Source organism: Marmota flaviventris, chromosome 19, assembly GCF_047511675.1.
Source record: "Marmota flaviventris isolate mMarFla1 chromosome 19, mMarFla1.hap1, whole genome shotgun sequence".
NCBI lineage: Eukaryota > Metazoa > Chordata > Mammalia > Rodentia > Sciuridae > Marmota > Marmota flaviventris.
The window spans coordinates 31899377-31917286 of NC_092516.1; the positions used below are offsets into that span (position 1 = coordinate 31899377).

Sequence of the window (17910 nt, forward strand, 5' to 3'; positions counted from 1 at the left end):
TCAGCAGATTCATCATTGGTATATAGGAAAGCTATTGATTTTTGTATGTTGATTTTGTCACCTGCTACTTTGCTAAATTTGTTTATTAGCTCTAGCAGTCTTTAGTGGAGCTTTTTGAATCTTCTAAGTACAGACTTATATCATCTGCCAACAGTGAAAATGTGATTTCTTCCTTTTCTATTTTTATCTATTTTATTTCCATCTCTTACCTCATTGCTCTGGCTAGAACATATAATTCTATATTGAATAGGAGTGGTGAGAGTGGATATCCTGTGCCCTTTCGCATTTTAAAGGAAATGCTTTCAGTTTTTCTCTATTCATTATGATGTTGGTTTTGCCTTGTTCATTTGTAGTCTTCTTTGTTGTTGAAGTAGCTTCCTTCTGTCCCTAGTTTCTTTGGGTTTTTATCATGAATGGTTGTAGAATTCTGTAGAAGGCTTTCTCTGCATTTATTGAGATGAGTAAATAATTTTGTCCTTAATTCTATCTATGTGATTAATTGCATTTATTGATTTGCATGTTAGACCATTCTTGCATTCCCGGGATAAAACAAATTTGGTCATGTTGTGCAATGTATTCACTAATATTTCATTAAGAATTTGTGCTCCGGGCATACTGGCACATGCCTGTAATCCCAGTGGGTCAGGAGGCTGAGGCAGGAGGATCGCCAGTTCAAAGCCACGGCAATTTAGTGAGGCCCTAAGAAACTTGGCGAGATCCTGTTTCAAAATAAAACATAGAAAAGGGTGGGGATTGTGGCTCAGTGGTTAGCACCATGGGTTCAATCCCTGGTTAAGAAAGAAAGGAAGGAAGGAAGGAAGGAAGGAAGGAAGGAAGGAAGGAAGAACATATCCTAGGTTTTAGGCAAAAACAAAAACAAACAAAAAAAAAAACCAAGACTATAGAAACAGCTGAAATATAGACATATAGGGAGCAGCACACAGAGGAGGGAAGTTTTTTAAAAAAGTGACAAATCGGAAGAGGGTGTTCTTTGAGAAAAAGGAATGGAGAGAATAAAGGTGCTGTTTGCCTTTTGTGTGCCAACGATTGAGCCCAGGCATTTAACCACTGAGCCACATACACAGAGTCCTTTTTTTGTGTGTGTGTATATATATATATATATATATATATATATATATATATATATAGAGAGAGAGAGAGAGAGAGAGAGAGAGAATTTTTTAATATTTATTTTTTTCAGTTTTTCAGTGGACACAACATCTTTATTTTATGTGGTGCTGAGGATCGAACCCGGCACCCCATGCATGCCATGCGAGCATGTTACCACTTGTGCCACATCCCCAGCCCTTTTTTTATATTTTATTTTGAGACAGGACCTTGCTAAATTGCTGAAGCTAGCTCTGCTGTTTGCTTGTTTAGTAAGAATTCTGGAAAGTGTTTTATTTTTTAATTATTTATTTTTTAATTTTTAATTTGTTTTAATTAATTATACATGACAGTAGAATGCACTTTGGTACATCATATATAACAGAGTATAATTTCTCATTCTTCTGGTTATACATAATGTAGTATTTCACTGGTTAAAGTTTTTCTATATATATATATATATATATATATATATATATATATATATATATATATATAGTAGATGGACACAATCCTTTTATTTTTCTTATTTATTTTTTATGTGATGCTGAGGATCAAACCCAGTGACTCACATGTGCTAGGCATTGAGTTACAACTCCAGTCCCTCTGGGAAGTTTTAATACTTTAAACCATTTGAATGCATGGTTTCAAATTTCTAAGCAGGCATTCAACAAGATCCTGCTCCTCTCAGGAGTTCTCAGGTCTCTACCTGGGAGAGCCCAGTTACCCATCCTGACCATGAACATGCCTTGACCAGAAGATTTTACTTGGCTTGAGAAATTCCTGCTCTTCATGGGGCAGGTGCACATCTGGGTTCTAACTTCATATCTCCTCCTTTCCAGTCCAACCCCCAGTTTTCCCAGTTGCTGTTGCCCATTCCTAAAGTCTGCAGTTCCTCCCTACAGAACCTCAGATTTCTGAACCTGAACCCTGGGCCACCCACTGCAGGACTCCATTTCTCCCATTTGGCATCTGTTGTCATTTTGGGGTCACCTGTTTTGTGCAGGTCAAAATGGGAAACCCATGTTGTGCTGAGGTTTGGAAACCATTTAGGCATCTTTGGCAGAACTTGAAGAGACTTAGGGCCCAGACATAGTGACTGGGGAAAAAGGGGATTGTGGAGGGCGAGGGATGTCCCAGCCATCAGGGCAATTCCAAGAAGCACATCTGCTTGGCCTCTCTTCTCAAGCTCCACCTTGTGTTTTCAACTGTCATAATATATTGTAAGGATTTTAGAATAATATGCTATATTTACACAGAGATGCATCTTTTCTGTGATTTTTCCTTCACTTCTGAAATAGTTTCCCTTTTGGGGGGGCGGGGTGGTGCCAGGGATTGAACTCAGGGGCACTTCACCACTGAGCCACATCCCCAGCCCTATTTTGTATTTTATTTAGAGACAGGGTCTCACTGAGTTGCTTAGTGCCTTGCTTTTGCTAAGGCTGGCTTTGAACTCGGGATCATCCTGCCTCAGCCTCTGGAGCTGCTGGGATTACAGGCATGCAACACTTTACCTAGCCTGAAATAGTTTCCTTTGATCATTTTCTTTCCACCCTTAAGATTTCCTGTAATGTTTCTTTTACAGCATGTTTATTTGTAATGAATTCTTTGGTTTTGTTTGTTTTAAACTATGATGTCCAGGTGTGACTCCACATACCTGTACTCCTAGATACTCAGGAAGCTGAGGTCACCATTTCAGTTGAAGATCAACTATAGCACTACACTGATTCAAAACAAAACAAAACAAGCTGGGCATGATGGTGCATGCCTCAGCAGTTGCTGAGGCTGGCTTTGAATTCGCTATCCTCCTGCTTTAGCCTCCCAAACTGCTGGGATTACAGGTCACCATGCCTGGCCTTTGTTTTCATTTTGAAATATATTCACTGGATGTAGAATTCTGGGTTGACAGTTCTTTTCCTTAAAAGTTTCGTGCCACTTTCTTCTGACCTTCATTGTTTCTGATAGAAAAATTTGCATTTAATCGCATCATTTGAGTCCTCAGGTAAAACTGCTTTCTTTTCTGGGTTCCTTCAAAATTGTTTTGTCTTTGATTTTTCAGAATTTTGATTTTGACATCCTGCATAAGAGTTCTTTGACTTTATGCTGTTTTTAGTTCCCTGAACTTCTGAATCTGTGTTTGTCTTTTATCAAATTTGGAGTTGTTCCATTATTTCTTTTTTTAAAAAATATTTATTTATTTATTTATTGGCCTAAATGGACACAACACAATGCCTTTTTATTTTTATATGGTGCTGAGGATCGAACCTGGGTCCCGCCGGTGAAGGTGAGTGCTCTACCGATGAGCCACAATCCCGGGCCCTGTTGTTCCATTATTTCTTCAAAGATTTTTTTTTTCTGTGCAACACTTCTCTTCTCCCTCTGGGAAACCACTGACCAAAATATTTTGGTATTGCCCCACAACACCAAAGGTAAATTTTTTCTCAACATTTCTCTGTAAATTTTTTCTCAACATTTATTTCCTATGTTGTTCAGACTGGATCATGTCTATCAGTCTATCCTGAAGTTCAGAAAAGTTTATGTGTTATCTTCATTCTGCTTGTAAGTACATCAGTTATTGCATTTTTCATTTCTAAGATTTCTATTCTTGATCTGGGGCTGTGGCTCGGTGGTAGAATGGTTGCCTAGCATGTGTGAAGCACGGGGTTTGATTCTCAGCACCACACAAAAATAAATAAAATAAATAAATAAAGGTATTGTGTCCATTTACAACTAAAAAATATTTTTTTAATATTTATTTATTTTTGGCGGACACAACATCTTTGTTTGTATGTGGTGCTGAAGATCGAACCTGGGCCGCACGCATGCCAGGCGAGCGCGCTACGGCTTGAGCCACATCCCCAGCCCCTAAAAAATATTTTTTTAAAAAATTTCTATTTCTCATTCAGTTTTATTGTTTTTTTTCTTTCTGAAACTTTATATATGTCCACTCATTTTGATTGGAAATGAGTGTTTACCCTTACTTTTGGAGTATCATTATAATAGCTGGCTTTAGGTCTCTGATAATTGTCTTTTCAGGTGGACAACTGTTGGTTTTCTCTTCTGCATGAGTGGGGTTTCTTTTGGGGGGGATGTTTTTGGTGATATTGCAAATCAAACTGAGGGGTGTTCTACCACTGAACTACACCCCACTCCTAGCCCTTTTTATTCTTTTATTTTGATAGATTCTTGCTAGGTTGCCCAGGCTGGTCTCGAACTTATGATCTTCTTGCTTCAACTTCCTGAGTCACTGGGATTACGGGCTTTTGCCACTGCACCAAACTAGTATTTTTATTGTAATAAAATATACATAATATTTATCACTGTAAGCATTTTAAGAATACAATTCAATGTCATTAAGTACATTCACTTTGTTGTGTAATCATCAGTACCATCCATTCCCATAATCCTTTCATCATCCCAAACAGAAATACCATACTTCTCAATCATCCCTACCATTCTGACCTAACCTTACCACATAGCCACAGTCCTCTACAACTTTGCACATACAGTTCTTGGTGCTGGCGTGAACTTCATCATCTTGTCCATTTGGGCAAATACTCTTTGTTTTTTCAAAAGCCAGCTCAGATAAGTGCCTTTTCTCTGAAGCCCTCTTTGACCTCCCTCACTGAGGAATGATGGCTCCTTGTTCAGGGCTGTGCTCCTGCCTGCCTCCACAGCATCAGCTACATAACACCAGGGCATCTTACAATGCAGAGAAATTGTCTGATTGGTTCTTATATCCCCAGTGCCTAGTACAGAGCAGTGTGGTTTGATAAATGGAGAAATGACAAATGAAAGACAAGTTTGATCATTAATTCCTAATACAGTTATCAGTTTACTGATCCAATAACTAACATACATTTTTGGGGGGGGTACCAGGGATTGAATTTAGGGGTATTTGATCATTAAGCTGTCAGATCAGGTGAGGCGGGCAGCGACCAAAGGAGGCAGATTTAAAAGGGCCGCTGAATGAGGCTTTATTGAGATATCACTCCCGGGTGGAACTTGATCAGACCCACAGAGGGGACAGGAGAAGGGTCTGAGGAGAAACCACGTGGAAGCTCGACCGGACTGGACTTTTATGGGGCTTACAGCAGGAAGGGAAGGGCTTGGACAGGAAAAGGTGTTTTTAGGGTCCCTTGTCCTGCTGGAGTTGGTCAGGGGAGTTGGCTGAACTCCAGGATTGGCCAGGGGGTCCTGCTGATTGACAGGCATTAGTCAGGAGATCTGGCTGATTGACAGGCGTTTCTGCCGGCATCTGATTGATGTTCTTTTCCCTCACTGGCTGCTTTGTTCTAAGTCGCCACTAAGTTGCCACCAAGTCGCCACCACCGACCTAACATAAGCCACCTCCCCAGCCCTATTTTGTATTTTATTTAGAGACAGGGTCTCACTGAGTTACTTAGTGCCTTGCTTTTGCTGAGGCTGGCGTTGAACTTGTGATCCTCCTGCCTCAGCCTCCCTAGCTGCTGGGATTACAGGCATGCACCTGTAATCTGTGCCCACCCTCATGGCACCTCTGTGCGCCCAGCCTAGTACCAGTGATGACCTGCTTCCTGTGAGCCTCTGCTCCCAGCATCCGCTGGGGCGTGTGCTCCCTACCCATTCAATTCTTAGTCATTTATTTTCATATACATTGTTTCCTTTAATTCCTACAAAGATGCCCAGTAAGCATTATGCCCTTATTTTATAGAAGAGGAAACAGATTCAAAGAATCAAATCACCTTGTTCAAGTCAGAATTGCTGAATGAGGGACAGAATCCAATGATTTGAGTCCTTGATTATCAATACCAGATTGTGGCCTTTCTAGAAAAAAACAAGATGGTGGTGAGGTATCCTTGTGCCTGGAGGCCTCACTGTGGCAGGAAGAAAACACTGGAGCGGTCAGCTGACCGTGACTCTGTCTTTGACTAAACACCAGCCAGGCTCTTTGATTCCCCCTGCTCAAATCAGCACCAACCTTGGCCCATACAAACTTAAAGAGACACACAGTTTCTTTCTTCTTTAAAAAAAAAAAAAATTTTGTAGTTATAGATGGACAGAATACCTTTATTTTGTTTATTTTTATGTGGTGCTGAGGATTGAACCCAGTGCCTCACACATGCTAGGCAAGCCCTCTGCCACTAAGCTACAGCCCTAGCCTCACTTCTAACAGGGCATCCCTAAGATGACCCATACCTTCCCTTATGAAGTGCTTTCTTTAGAAAGATCAAGCCTGCCAAAATAATTTTCTGTTTGTTCCAGCCAACACCCTTGTGCCCCAAGCTCTGTGGGAGGGTAGACGTCTAACTTCCATAAATGCCAGTTAGCAAATCCAGATGGGTTTTATATGTTTCAGACCCTTCCTGGTTTTTGTAATTTTTCACTTCCTTGACTTTACAAAGACCCCTGAACATTCCTTCCCTATCCCTTTAGAAGGCTGAGTCAACTCTGTACAAATCTAAGTTGAGTTAAATTTGTTAGACCAGGACGCAAGAAAAGACCACTGACTCCAATTAAAATCAAATTAAAGCAAGCTTATTATTTCGACCGGCCGGGCTGCCTCTCTCTCCCAAAACCGCGGGAACAAGACAGCAGCAGCAGCTTTCCTGTAGCCCAACTTTATAGCCCAGAAAGTTACACAAAGCGGGGTTACAGATAACAGAACTCTGACAAGCATCACACTAATGGTAGTTTACATTTTTTGCTGGCCCCAACATCAGAATTTATGAGGCTCATTAGAGCCTCAGAGAGGGTCGTTGTCTGGCCAGGGAAGGCCAAGATTTGTGAGGCATCACTAAGGTTTCAGAGAGGGCTGCTATCTGGTCAGAGAGCCAGGCATGGGCGAGTTCAAGGCACGGGTGAGTTCAAGGCACAGGCAGGCAGTCCAAGCAGATTCAGAATTTGCAGTAATTTACAGTAAAGCCGAAATTATCTTTTCATGGCTTTGTGGCAAGATGGCTCCCAATTTTAAGAAAAGATCAGGTTGGGTCTATCAAAATTCACACTGGACTCTCCCCTTTTGCAATAGTTTATTACTGATTAAAATCTGTTCTTACACCTTTAACTAGCATCCAGCTTTGTCTATCTTGATAGTCTCCCTAGAGTGTTATTTCTGTCCTCAGAGAACAGCCCATAGCCTGGACACCTACAGGTGCTCTTGAGTCAAACCTCTGCAGAGCCTAAGTCTGAACACCAGTTTTTCCTGGCTCCTGTGAATTCTTTGAGAATTTCAGCTTGCCTCTCATACTTCACAGCTTAGAAGAAATAACGTGCTATGCCCCTCTCATTCCTCATAACAATTAAAAAAATATCTTTTTATTAGTCCTTGATGGGCCTTTAATTATTTATATGTGGTGCTGAGAATGGAACCCAGTGCCTCACAGATGCTAGGCAAGAGCTCTACCACTGACCCATAACCCCAACCCCTCATAACAAATTTAAGGGTATACAGTAAGAAAATAAAAATGCTCTTTTTTTCTTTTTCTTTTGTTTTTGGTCCCTTTCTTTTCTTTCTTTTTTTTTTTTTTTTTTTTTTTGTGGTCCCTTCCCACCTTCTTAAGTAGAGAACCCAAACTTCTGGGAACGTAGCCTTCCCCATCATGGAACCTCTGTGCGCCCACCCTACTACCAGTGATGACCTGCTTCCCGTGAGCCTCTGCTCCCAGCGTCCGCTGGGGCGCGTGCTCCCTACCCAGCACCCCTTGCGTGGCCCGGCTCGGCGGACACTAGGACTCCAAGATGGCGTCAATCGGTGAGTTCCCGGCTCCCCGTTTGGAAGTCGCTTTGGAGGCAGAGGCTGCGTTCAGAGCCCAGAGCCTCACCGGGAGGGGAGGGAGCTGCGAAGCCGCCTGCCCTTCGCTCAGGGACTTCACTGCGGCCTCACTTGAGGCATGCTGGACTCTTACTCCAGGCTCCTGCGCCGTTCGACTCTTCACGACTCTCCTAGCTGCGGCTACCCGCTGCTCTTGGTCTGGGCCGCCCCGAATGGGCGAGGAGGATGATGGCAGCCTGGAGAGTTGCTTCTCGGCCGGGGAATGCGCTGCCTTGGGCCATTCTCCCTCTCTCCACTAAGGAATAGATGCTTCCTTCCCCCCACCCCCCGCGACACGGGCGACACGGGCGGTTTGCACCTGACCCTTAGGCACAGTTTCTATCCTTGTTCCCAAAGCTGAATCTCAGATTAAGCTCCAGGAGGAGCTAATACCTTGGATAGTGCATAAGGTTCGATGTGTAAATATTGAATAGGCTGACAGGGAGGAAGTGACCTGTTCAAGGTCACAGTTTATGAGAGAACCGGAGCTGGGATTCAAACATTACCGTGTGGGGCTTCACGGTAATGAACTTAATTCTCAAGGGTGGCCTTAGGATCTGCAGGCTTTTCCAAGACAATGCATATGTCAGTTTGTACGCTCGTCCACTGTGCACACATTATTTTTAACAGGAAGCCATGTTTTAGCTCTAGATCCTCCCAGGAACTTAACAGGGAGCCAGTTACTGGGAACTTTGGTCCTATTTTTTTTTTTTAGTTGTTGATAAACCTTTATTTTATTCATTTACTTATATATGGTGCTGAGAATCTAACCCAGTGCCTCATACGTATCAGGCAAGCGCTCTACCACTGAGCCACAATCCCAGCCCCGAAGTCCTAGTTTTAAAGATGAGGGAAAATAACGGTCTGAGATGAGGTGTGGCCTGAGGTCACACCCTCTCATAGTGGCAGAATTTTTCTTAACTCAATGTGTATCTTGTTTCTATATTGGTGCATAATATACAGTGAGATTCATTATGCCACTCTCATTCATGCATACAACATAATTTGATCGATCTCATTGCCCAGTACCTTCCTTTTTCCATTCTCTCCTCCCTCCTTCCTCCTCTTTTCTGTATTCTTAATATCAGCCTGGAAAAATGAAGAGGTGATCCAAAAAGGGGAGAGTGAAGCTGTTTTCCCATCTGTAAAATGGGCATGAGATTATTTGTGCTCCAAAGAGGTGTGAAAGGGGAGCTTTGAGGGTTAGCATCTTATTTAAGTAGAGGGTTGAAATGAAGAGTGCTGTGGACTATAAGGATTAAACAATTTAGTACATGTAAGATACTTGGAACACTGCCTGGCCTATAGAGGAGGGCTGGTCATTCTAGTGTTTACTTTGTGGTGTTTGGTGAAGGTCATGTCACATTTACGGCCTATTCACCATCATCCCAGGTGAAGAAGATGAAGTTTGTCTGCTCAATACTGATGATCATTCAGATGATGTCTGTTGCCAGAGCTCAGAGCCACTAGTTCAATAGTAGATAAAGTGAGGGAAATGTGAATTATCAGCAATAGATAGGGGTTGGCAAAGTGTGGCCCTCAGCTATATTTTGTGTGTGTTTGTGGGGGGAGGGGTTCTAGAATTAAACCCAGGGCCTCAAGCATTCTCAGTAAGCGCTTCATCACAGAACTACATCTCCAGACCCAGTGTTGTTTTTGAAAGCTTTTTGGTTGTTGTTTTAGTGGTACTAGGGATTGAACCCAGTGGTCCCCATGACTGAACTACATGCCCAGCTGTTTTTTTAATTTTTTAATTTTTTTTTTGTGTGTGGTTTTAGATGGACAGCATGCCTTTATTTTGTTTATTTTTATTTATGCTAGGGATCCAACCTAGTGCCTCACACATGCTAGGCAAGTGCTTTGCCACAGAGCTACAGCCCCAGCCCCCAGCTCTTTTTGGTTTTTATTTTGAAACAGGGTTTGGCTAAGTTGCAAAGGTTGCCTTGAACCTGGAATCCTCCTGTTTCAGACTCTCAAGTACTTGGGATTATAGGTGGACACTTCCCAACAAAGAGTTGTTTTACATAAGTAAATAAATAATAACTTTAAAAAGACTGTTACAGAGACCTTATGTGGCATGCAAAGCCTAAAATCTTTACTCACTGGCCAATTTCTGGGTTGGGTTTAGCATCCAGGAAACACTTGTTTTTTCCCTACAGTTCCATGGTAAGTGGGTAATATACCTCTCTAAGCCATAAAATTGCTTACCTTCTCAAGAACTTAAGATTGTTCTACAACCATTACTGAAGGTGTCCTGTACCAGGAACTATACGTGGGAATGTTCCTTCAAGTATTCATAATCGGCAGAAAGATAATAGTTCTCATTTACATAATTCCTAGACCCAAGTATCAATACTGTTATTACCCTTATTTTACAAAGGAGGCAACTGAGACATGGAGAGAGCAGTAACTTTCCCTAAGGACACATAGCTAACGAGTGGTATTAAAAGCAGAATACTTGATCTGGAGTCTGCTATTTGTCACCATACTCTAGTGCATCTTAGGTGAACCATGATAGTAGATGGATGTTCCCTTGCTGTAGAGGCATGTTGGGGAAGGAGTTCTAGTTTGGCTGCCAAGGACCAAGGACTTTGTCTTCCACCAAAATAGAAGTTCTTGCAGTAAGTGCACCTCTGAATTGCATAGCCCTTGTGATGGTGCTGTATTTGACTCTTCTTAAGGCCAATGTGTTGCTTTTTTCTTTTTCTTTTCTTTTTTTTATACCTCTCTGCCTTTAAATATTTTAAGGAAATATTCTTGTCTTCATAGTACAGATATATAAATTGGTAGAAAAATAAATATTAAATTGTTGGCTTTTTTTAAAAAAATATATTTTTTTAGTTGTTGATGGGCCTTTATTTATTAATTTATATGTGGTGCTGAGAATCGAACCCAATGCCTCACACATGCTAGGCCAGCACTCTACCACTGAGCCACAACCTCAGCCCAATTGTTGGCTTTTTTTTTTTTTTTTAATTTTTTTTTTTTTGTATTGTAGATGGACAGAATGCTTTTATTTTATTTGTTAATTTTTATGTGGTGCTGAGGATCGAACCCAGTGCCTCACACATGCTAGGCAAGTGCTTTGCCACTGAGTTACAGCCCCAGCCCAATTGTTGGCTTTTTTAAAAAATATTTTTTAGATATAGTTAGACACAATACCTTTATTTTATTTAATTATTTTTATGTGGTGCTGAGGATTGAATCCACACCTTGCATGTGCTAGGCAAGCGCTCTACTGCTGAGCCACAACCCCAGCCCCAGAGTGTTGGCTTTTTTTCCCCAGCCACCATGGCAGCCCCTGTACATGATCATGAACATACAGAATGTTTACATTTTATGAATGGGAAAAATTAGCTTCACTAGGCCCAGAGTAATTTCTTTCTTTTTTTTTCTTCCTTAAGTCACCAGCTTTACTTGAATTGAAAATACTTTGATTTAAAATACATTTTATTTTTTTGGTTGTTGTTATTTTTTTCTAGCCTAGTGGTGCATACCTGTAATTCCAGCACCTCAGCAGGCTGAGACAGGAGGATCCTGAGTTCAAAGTCAGCCTCAGCAAATCGGTGAGGCCCTAAGCAGCTCAGCGAGACCCTGTCTCTAAATAAAATATAAAAAACGGGGCTGTCTCTTAAATAAAATATAAAAAGATGTGGCTCAGTGGTTAAGCATCCCTGGGTTTAATCCCTGGTACCAATAAAATATGTTTTTTTCTTTGTTGTGACTCTTGTAATATAGTTCTATTTTTGTAAGTAGTTTAAAGCTTTTTTTTTTTTTTTTTTTAATTAGTGATGATTTCAAATTCAAAGGAAAGAAAGTAATATAAAGAATGCTTCCTACTCTTTACCAGCTTCAACAGTTTGCAACATTCTGGCTTTTTTTTTTCTTTTCCTTCCAGTGCTGGATATGAAACCCAGGGTGTCATGCATGCTAGGCAAGTGCTGTACCCCTGATCTATAAATCTCCTGTGTTCTTATTCAAAAAGAAAAGTGGTATAGTTTCCCTGGGACTAAAACCTTATCATTCCAAATGAGGACAAAATTGGGATGTAAGATGTATGTTTGTTAAACTTTTCTAGAAACAACATGTACAAGTTAGAGAAGGGTATAGGTCATTCTTGGATGACATTATTGTTTGGTGTTAAGCTTTAATATCAGTGACACTAAACTCTCCAGTAGCAACTTGAAGTGGATCTTGAAAACTCACTTTTTTGTTTTGTTTTGTTTGGGTGGAGGAAGAAGACCTTTGAGACTGTTTCATATTTTATAAGTAGTCCATATTTTATAGCTATTCCCAAAATAACCACAGCTTTCTCTTTCTAGAGGAACTAAGGGCTATAATTAATCCCTGAAAGTCCATATGCATAAAACAAAGTTCAGGTTTATATGCCATTGCTTTGTCTATTTCCTTTTTTTTTTTTTTTAATACTTGTTTTAGTTGTCATTGGACCTTTATTTTATTTATTTATATGTGGTGCTGAGAATTGAACCCAGTGCCTCATATGTGCTGGGCAAGGGCTCTAACACTGAGCTACAACCCCAGCCCTGTTCTTTTTGATGTTTCACGTAGATAGACTTTATCAAGATTTAAACAATAATATCAGTCTACAGTGTTGCAAGCACTGTTCTAAATGCCATTACATCAATTCTCATTTACTCTTTGGAGTAAGCCATTTCATAGTTAAAGAAATTGAACCTCATGGAAGAAAGTAATGGTGTTTATTTGAGATAGGACAGGTGGGGAAGGAGGTCTATATGAAGACATTTGAGACAGCCCTGTGATAATCTAAGAGAACTACTTTTACAAAGACACTCAAGTGAGAATAACAGGGTAGAACTGTGAGCCTGGGAAGAATGTGGTAGGTCATTGTTCCACCAGAAGAATGTTAGCACCTTGAGATCAAGGCTTTCCTCTGTCCTTTTTCTCTGTCCCTGCCATATCTGTAGTGCTTAGCACACTGCATGACATACAGTAGGTGCTCCATATTATTTGGATAAGGACAGATGGAAGGTTAGGGCCAGTTTGGGGGTGGCATCCTAAGTGGTGTCCCTTGAGCCATGCATGCAAGTGAGAAGCCAATGCCAACCCCTTGTCCTGTGGACAAGCATTCAGTGTTGAAACTCTGTAAGCCTGTATATCTGGCTCTCCAGAGGAGCAGACTTAGAAGCTGGCCATGAAGCATGCATTTCTGTTTAAGGCTTAGAAGCCAATGCTCTTGTTAAGTACTTAGAGCTGTCAGAGGACTGGAATTCCCCTCAGTGGACTCCTGAGGCTGGTCTAGAAGGAGTCTTAATCTTTCTTTGGCTCCCAAAATGGAGAAGAAACCTTGGAGTGTTTTAGTCTGGCTCCTCCTGTGAGAGGAGGAGATTATTAAGATTTAAACAATACTAGCAGTCTACAGTGTTGCAGGCACTGTTCTAAATGCCATTACCTCAATTCTCATTTACTCTTTGGAATAAGCCATTTAGAATAAGCCATAAGTCACCTTTAAAAAAGGACAGTGCTCTTGGATTTTTTGCCCTGAAGGGGACACCTAAAAGTTTTTAGAAGTTGGTCTTTGTTGGGAGGATAAGGGGAGACCATTGGACACCCCAGGTCCATGCCCTCTTAACCCCCCTGTTTTCTTGGCCCAGAGATGAGTATAATATGTCTTCAACCAGAAGTTCTTCTGTTTTGTCCCCAGACTCACTGGAATATGGCCTGTTAAACCATTTGGAGAGGTTTTTAGCAAGTCATTTGACTTCTTGAAATATGTAGTCTTTTATTTCTACCTCTGGAAATCATTGACCTCTGTGGTCCTAGGCAGGTAGGAATCCCTTAGATTCCTTTATTGAACAGTCTCAGGCTACGTACCTGGTAAGGTTGACAGGTACTTCTCAAAGCCAGTCAAGGGCATCCAGTAAGACTGAGGCACTTGAGGACACATCCCACTTCTCTTCTTATCCCTTAGCATTCTTGGGCCACAGATCCTCAGGGATTGAATAAACCCATCCTCAGATTGGCTTCAGGGCTACAAGGCCAGTCCTGAGGTTCATTCCTGCCTCTGTGCTCTATGTGTGTCGTTGGCCAAATTGTTTAACCTCTCTGAGTCTGACCCCCACCCCTCCACCAAAGTAAATGCATCAACTACTTGTGATAAATAAATAAAATTAATAGGGTAAAATAAATGTTAGTTTTATAGTCATCTATTTTGTCCTCTTTATTGTGTTCTTCCTGGTTGTCCTTAGAGCTCTTAGCTGTTATTCAGATATCTTGTTTCTTCATAAAGCTGTTGCTGTAGCAGCTGCTACAAAGGCTTAGGCTTAAAATAGTGGTTTCTCTGTAACATTTATTCCTATTATGAATAATAGTGCAGTCTCTATGTAGTTATATAGTGCACCTCCATTGAATAGTTGAAATAGTGACATAAAAGGATGCTATTTATATTCTAGGTTATTCAATGTGTCTTCTTTTGTTCTTTTCAGTGCCAGTGAAAGAGAAGAAACTCATGGATGTCAAACTAGGGGAGTTGCCAAGCTGGATATTGATGCGGGATTTCACCCCTAAAGGCATTGTGGGAGCATTTCAGAGAGGTCAGAATCTTAAGGATACATAAACAAGCAAATCTCTGAGTTATCAGGTCTCTTTTTGTAATGAATTAACTTGGACAATAAAAACTTGGTCTCAAGACTAGTCTGAGCTGGGCGCAGTGGCACACACCTGTAATCCTAGTGGTTTGGGAGGTTGAGGCAGGAGGATTATAGGTTCAAAGCCAGCCTCAGCAATTTAGCAAGTCCCTAAACAATTTAGTTAGACCCTGTCTCAAAATAAAATACAAAAAGGGTTGGGTATGTGGTTCAGTGGTTAAGTGCCCCGGGTTCCATCCCTGTACAAAAAAAAAAAAGACTTAAGTTTTTAGAAAAGGACAGTGAGAGGTGGTCAGCCTTTGAATTTCTATATTTGATTGGCCCTATCAAAGGCTGGCCCTGAGATATTTTCAGCCAAGAAATGTTTGGTTGCTTGGAATTAGCACCTCTGCTTCTAAGAGAAATGTTTGTTAGCATTTTTATGCCCAATTGTTCTAGAAGAAAATGAGTTTGAATCATGGTAGACATCATTCTTTTTTTTTTTTTTTTTTTTTTTTGGTACTGGGATTGAACTTAGGGACACTCAACCACTGAGCCCAGCCCTATTTTGTATTTTATTCAGGGACAGCGTCTCACTGAGTTGCTTAGTGCCTTGCTTTTGCTGAGGCTGATTTTGAACTTGCCATCCTCCTGCCTAAGCCTCCCTAGCTGCTGGGATTATAGGTATGTGCCACCATGCCCGGCTCAATCTTTTTTTGGTACTAGGGATTGAGCCCAGGGGTACTTAACCACTGAACCACATCCCCGCCTTCCCCTTTTTTAAAATTTTGAGACAGAGTCTTGCTAAGTGCTTAGGGCCTCACTAAGTTGCTGAGACTGGCCTCAAATTTGTGATCCTCCTGCCTCAGCCTCTTGAGCTGCTGGGATTATAGGTGTGTGCCACCACACCCAGCTGGACATCAGTCTTATCATGTTTATCTTCTTGCTTGAACTTCCAAGACAAATATTTGAAATTGCCCATATTTCAGGTCTGTGCATTTATAAAGTACAGTATTAAAAGCTGGGCTAGTGGCCTTTAATTCTAGCAACTCAGAAGGCTGAGGCAGGAGGATTGCAAGTTTGAGGCCTGCCTGGGCAACTTAGTAAGAAACCCCATCTCAAAAGGAAATATAAAAAGGCTGGGTATGTAGCTTAGTGATAGAGCACCCCTGGACTATTCAGGTCAGTCCTGTGTAATTTATCATATCATTTCAATGAAGAAAGACCCAGATCATCCTATTGGGGTCCCCTCCCTCTGTTTTTTGGATTCTGACTGCCTTAGTCTTCCCTAAGGTTTTTCCTCAAGCTCTACCATGATATCAGAGTACTCTGCCTGTTCCCCCACTTTTGCCCAGGGAGTGAATGAATGTGGCCTATTCATGCTCAGAGCTCCCTGCCTAATTCCTTTGGGGCATTCTTTTTTTTTTTTTTTTTTTTTTTTGGTACTAGGGAATGAACCCCAGGGTTCATTTATTATTGAGCTACATCCCCAGTCTTTTTTTTTTTTTTTAAATCTTTAAAATTTTTAATTTTGAGCCAGTATCTTGCTAAATTGCTGAGGCTGGCCTCGAATTTGCAATCCTTTTGCTTCAGCCTCCCAAGTAGTGGGGATTACAGGAATATGCCACCACACCAGCCTCCCTCGCTGTTTTAAACTAGGACCACCATCACATTCTTTTTCATCAACCAATGTGATTGTTTCCCTTCTGGTGGGTACATGTCTATTTTGTTAGGCAACCCAGTGAAGAGAGGAATGCAGGGAAGTCCTCCTCCTCAGAGGCCTGGTTGTTGAAGCTGCTACAACCATGGGGCCCCTTATAAAGGAGTTGGAATCTGGGACAGAATTAGTCAACATTAGGGTAAAGGGGATTTTTAAGGGCTAGACAAAGTGAGGTAGGCTCCAAGGCAGACAAGCTAGATCCTATCTAGGAGAGTAAGGCCAAAGGGTAGATCCAGGTACAAGGCGGACCCAGTATTGGAGCTGTCCTTGTGCTGTAGGTCCCCCAGGCACCTTTATCAGCTAGGGAATATAGGGTGAGTGAATTAAAGAGCCAGAGTAGGACTGGGTCCCTGAATCCCAGTTATCCTCAAATTGTGCATTACAGAAAGCATTTTCAGCAGAGCAGGGCAGTGAATGCCTCTTCTGTTGCAGGTTACCACCGGTACTACAACAAATACATCAACGTGAAGAAGGGGAGCATCGCAGGGGTCAACATGGTGCTGGCAGCATACGTGCTTTTCAGCTACTGCCTTTCTTACAAAGAACTCAGTGAGTGCATCTTGCATTATCTTGCCTCCAGCTTTCCGTGAGATTGTGGTGATGGCTTGCTTTGTTAGATATGGTAGTTCACTTTCTGCCAGCTGAGGGACCTTTAGTATGTTTCTTGCCTACACTTCCATTTAAAGAATAGGGGGAAATATTTTTTGGATACTGGGATTGAACTCAGGGGCCCTCAACCACTGAGCCATATTTCCAGTCCTATTTTTTTTTGTAGTTGTAGATGGACAGTAAAATGCTTTATTTTATTTGTTTATATTTATGTGGTGCTGAGGATTGAACGCAGTGCTTCCCGCATGCTAGGCAAGTGCTCTGCCACTGAGTTACAGCCCCAGACCCCCAGACCTATTTTTGTATTTTATTTAGAGACAGGGTCTCACTGAGTTGCTTAGCACCTCACCAGGTATTAAGGCTGGCTTTGAACTTGTGATCCTCCTGCCTCAGTCTCTCAAGCTGCTAGGATTACAGGCATGTGCCACTACGCCTGGCTTAGGGTACTGTTTTTAAGTGAGAAGTTTGTGACAAGAACACAGGTGAAACAAGATGAAGCTAGGGTAAAGGTAATAGTTGTTAAGCATTCTCTTTCAGGCTCTTGCCTGTGCACAGAGGGTTGAGTGGTAGAATCCATTGTCTGTGTAGTGCTCTGGAAAAACTTTCCTGGCTCTAAGACCTAAGATGGTCTCAGATGATATGCAGCATGGCCTGAGATACCTGTTGAGATTCTGGGAAATATCAGTGGTTTTCCAGTCTGTTCCTGGTAGCATCTAGCCCCTGCCAACCTGTTGTATTGAGCCAGTGCTTCCTCTAAAGGTTGTTTGACTAAGTGGGTGTTCCTGGAAGAGGCTGGCCAGGTGGCAGTTGGCTCCTGAGATGTCTCTGTGGCCCCAGGTCAGCTGACTGTGCAGACAGGTTCTGGGTCATTTGAAAGGAACTCATAGGAAGGCTGCATGGTTAAAGCTTCTGTCCTCTTGAAGGCTTGTGTTTTCACCAGAATACCTTCTAAAAAACTTGCCCTTTCCCCTCATTTCAGAGCACGAGCGGCGACGAAAGTACCATTGAAGAGGGGCCAGTGTGGAGACCATATTATGTACTCCTGAGAATTAATATCCAATAAAAGGTGACTGGTA

General features: G+C 41.7%; 1 protein-coding gene across 1 annotated transcript; it reads left to right on the forward strand.

The window, feature by feature from the left end:
- Positions 1-7755: 7755 nt before the first annotated feature.
- Atp5mf (ATP synthase membrane subunit f) lies at positions 7756-17910 on the forward strand. Its single transcript, XM_027953254.2, has 4 exons — positions 7756-7840; positions 14365-14472; positions 16658-16774; positions 17814-17910. Exons 1-4 carry the CDS (start codon positions 7828-7830, stop codon positions 17840-17842), a joined length of 267 nt encoding a protein of 88 aa, XP_027809055.1. The 5' UTR covers positions 7756-7827; the 3' UTR covers positions 17843-17910.

Excerpts from the sequence above, each read along its gene's own strand:
- Atp5mf (XM_027953254.2), top strand. Across the intron at positions 14,473-16,657 it reads TGTGGGAGCATTTCAGAGAG|GTTACCACCGGTACTACAAC; the intron begins GTCAGAATCTTA and ends CTTCTGTTGCAG. Across the intron at positions 16,775-17,813 it reads CCTTTCTTACAAAGAACTCA|AGCACGAGCGGCGACGAAAG; the intron begins GTGAGTGCATCT and ends CCCTCATTTCAG.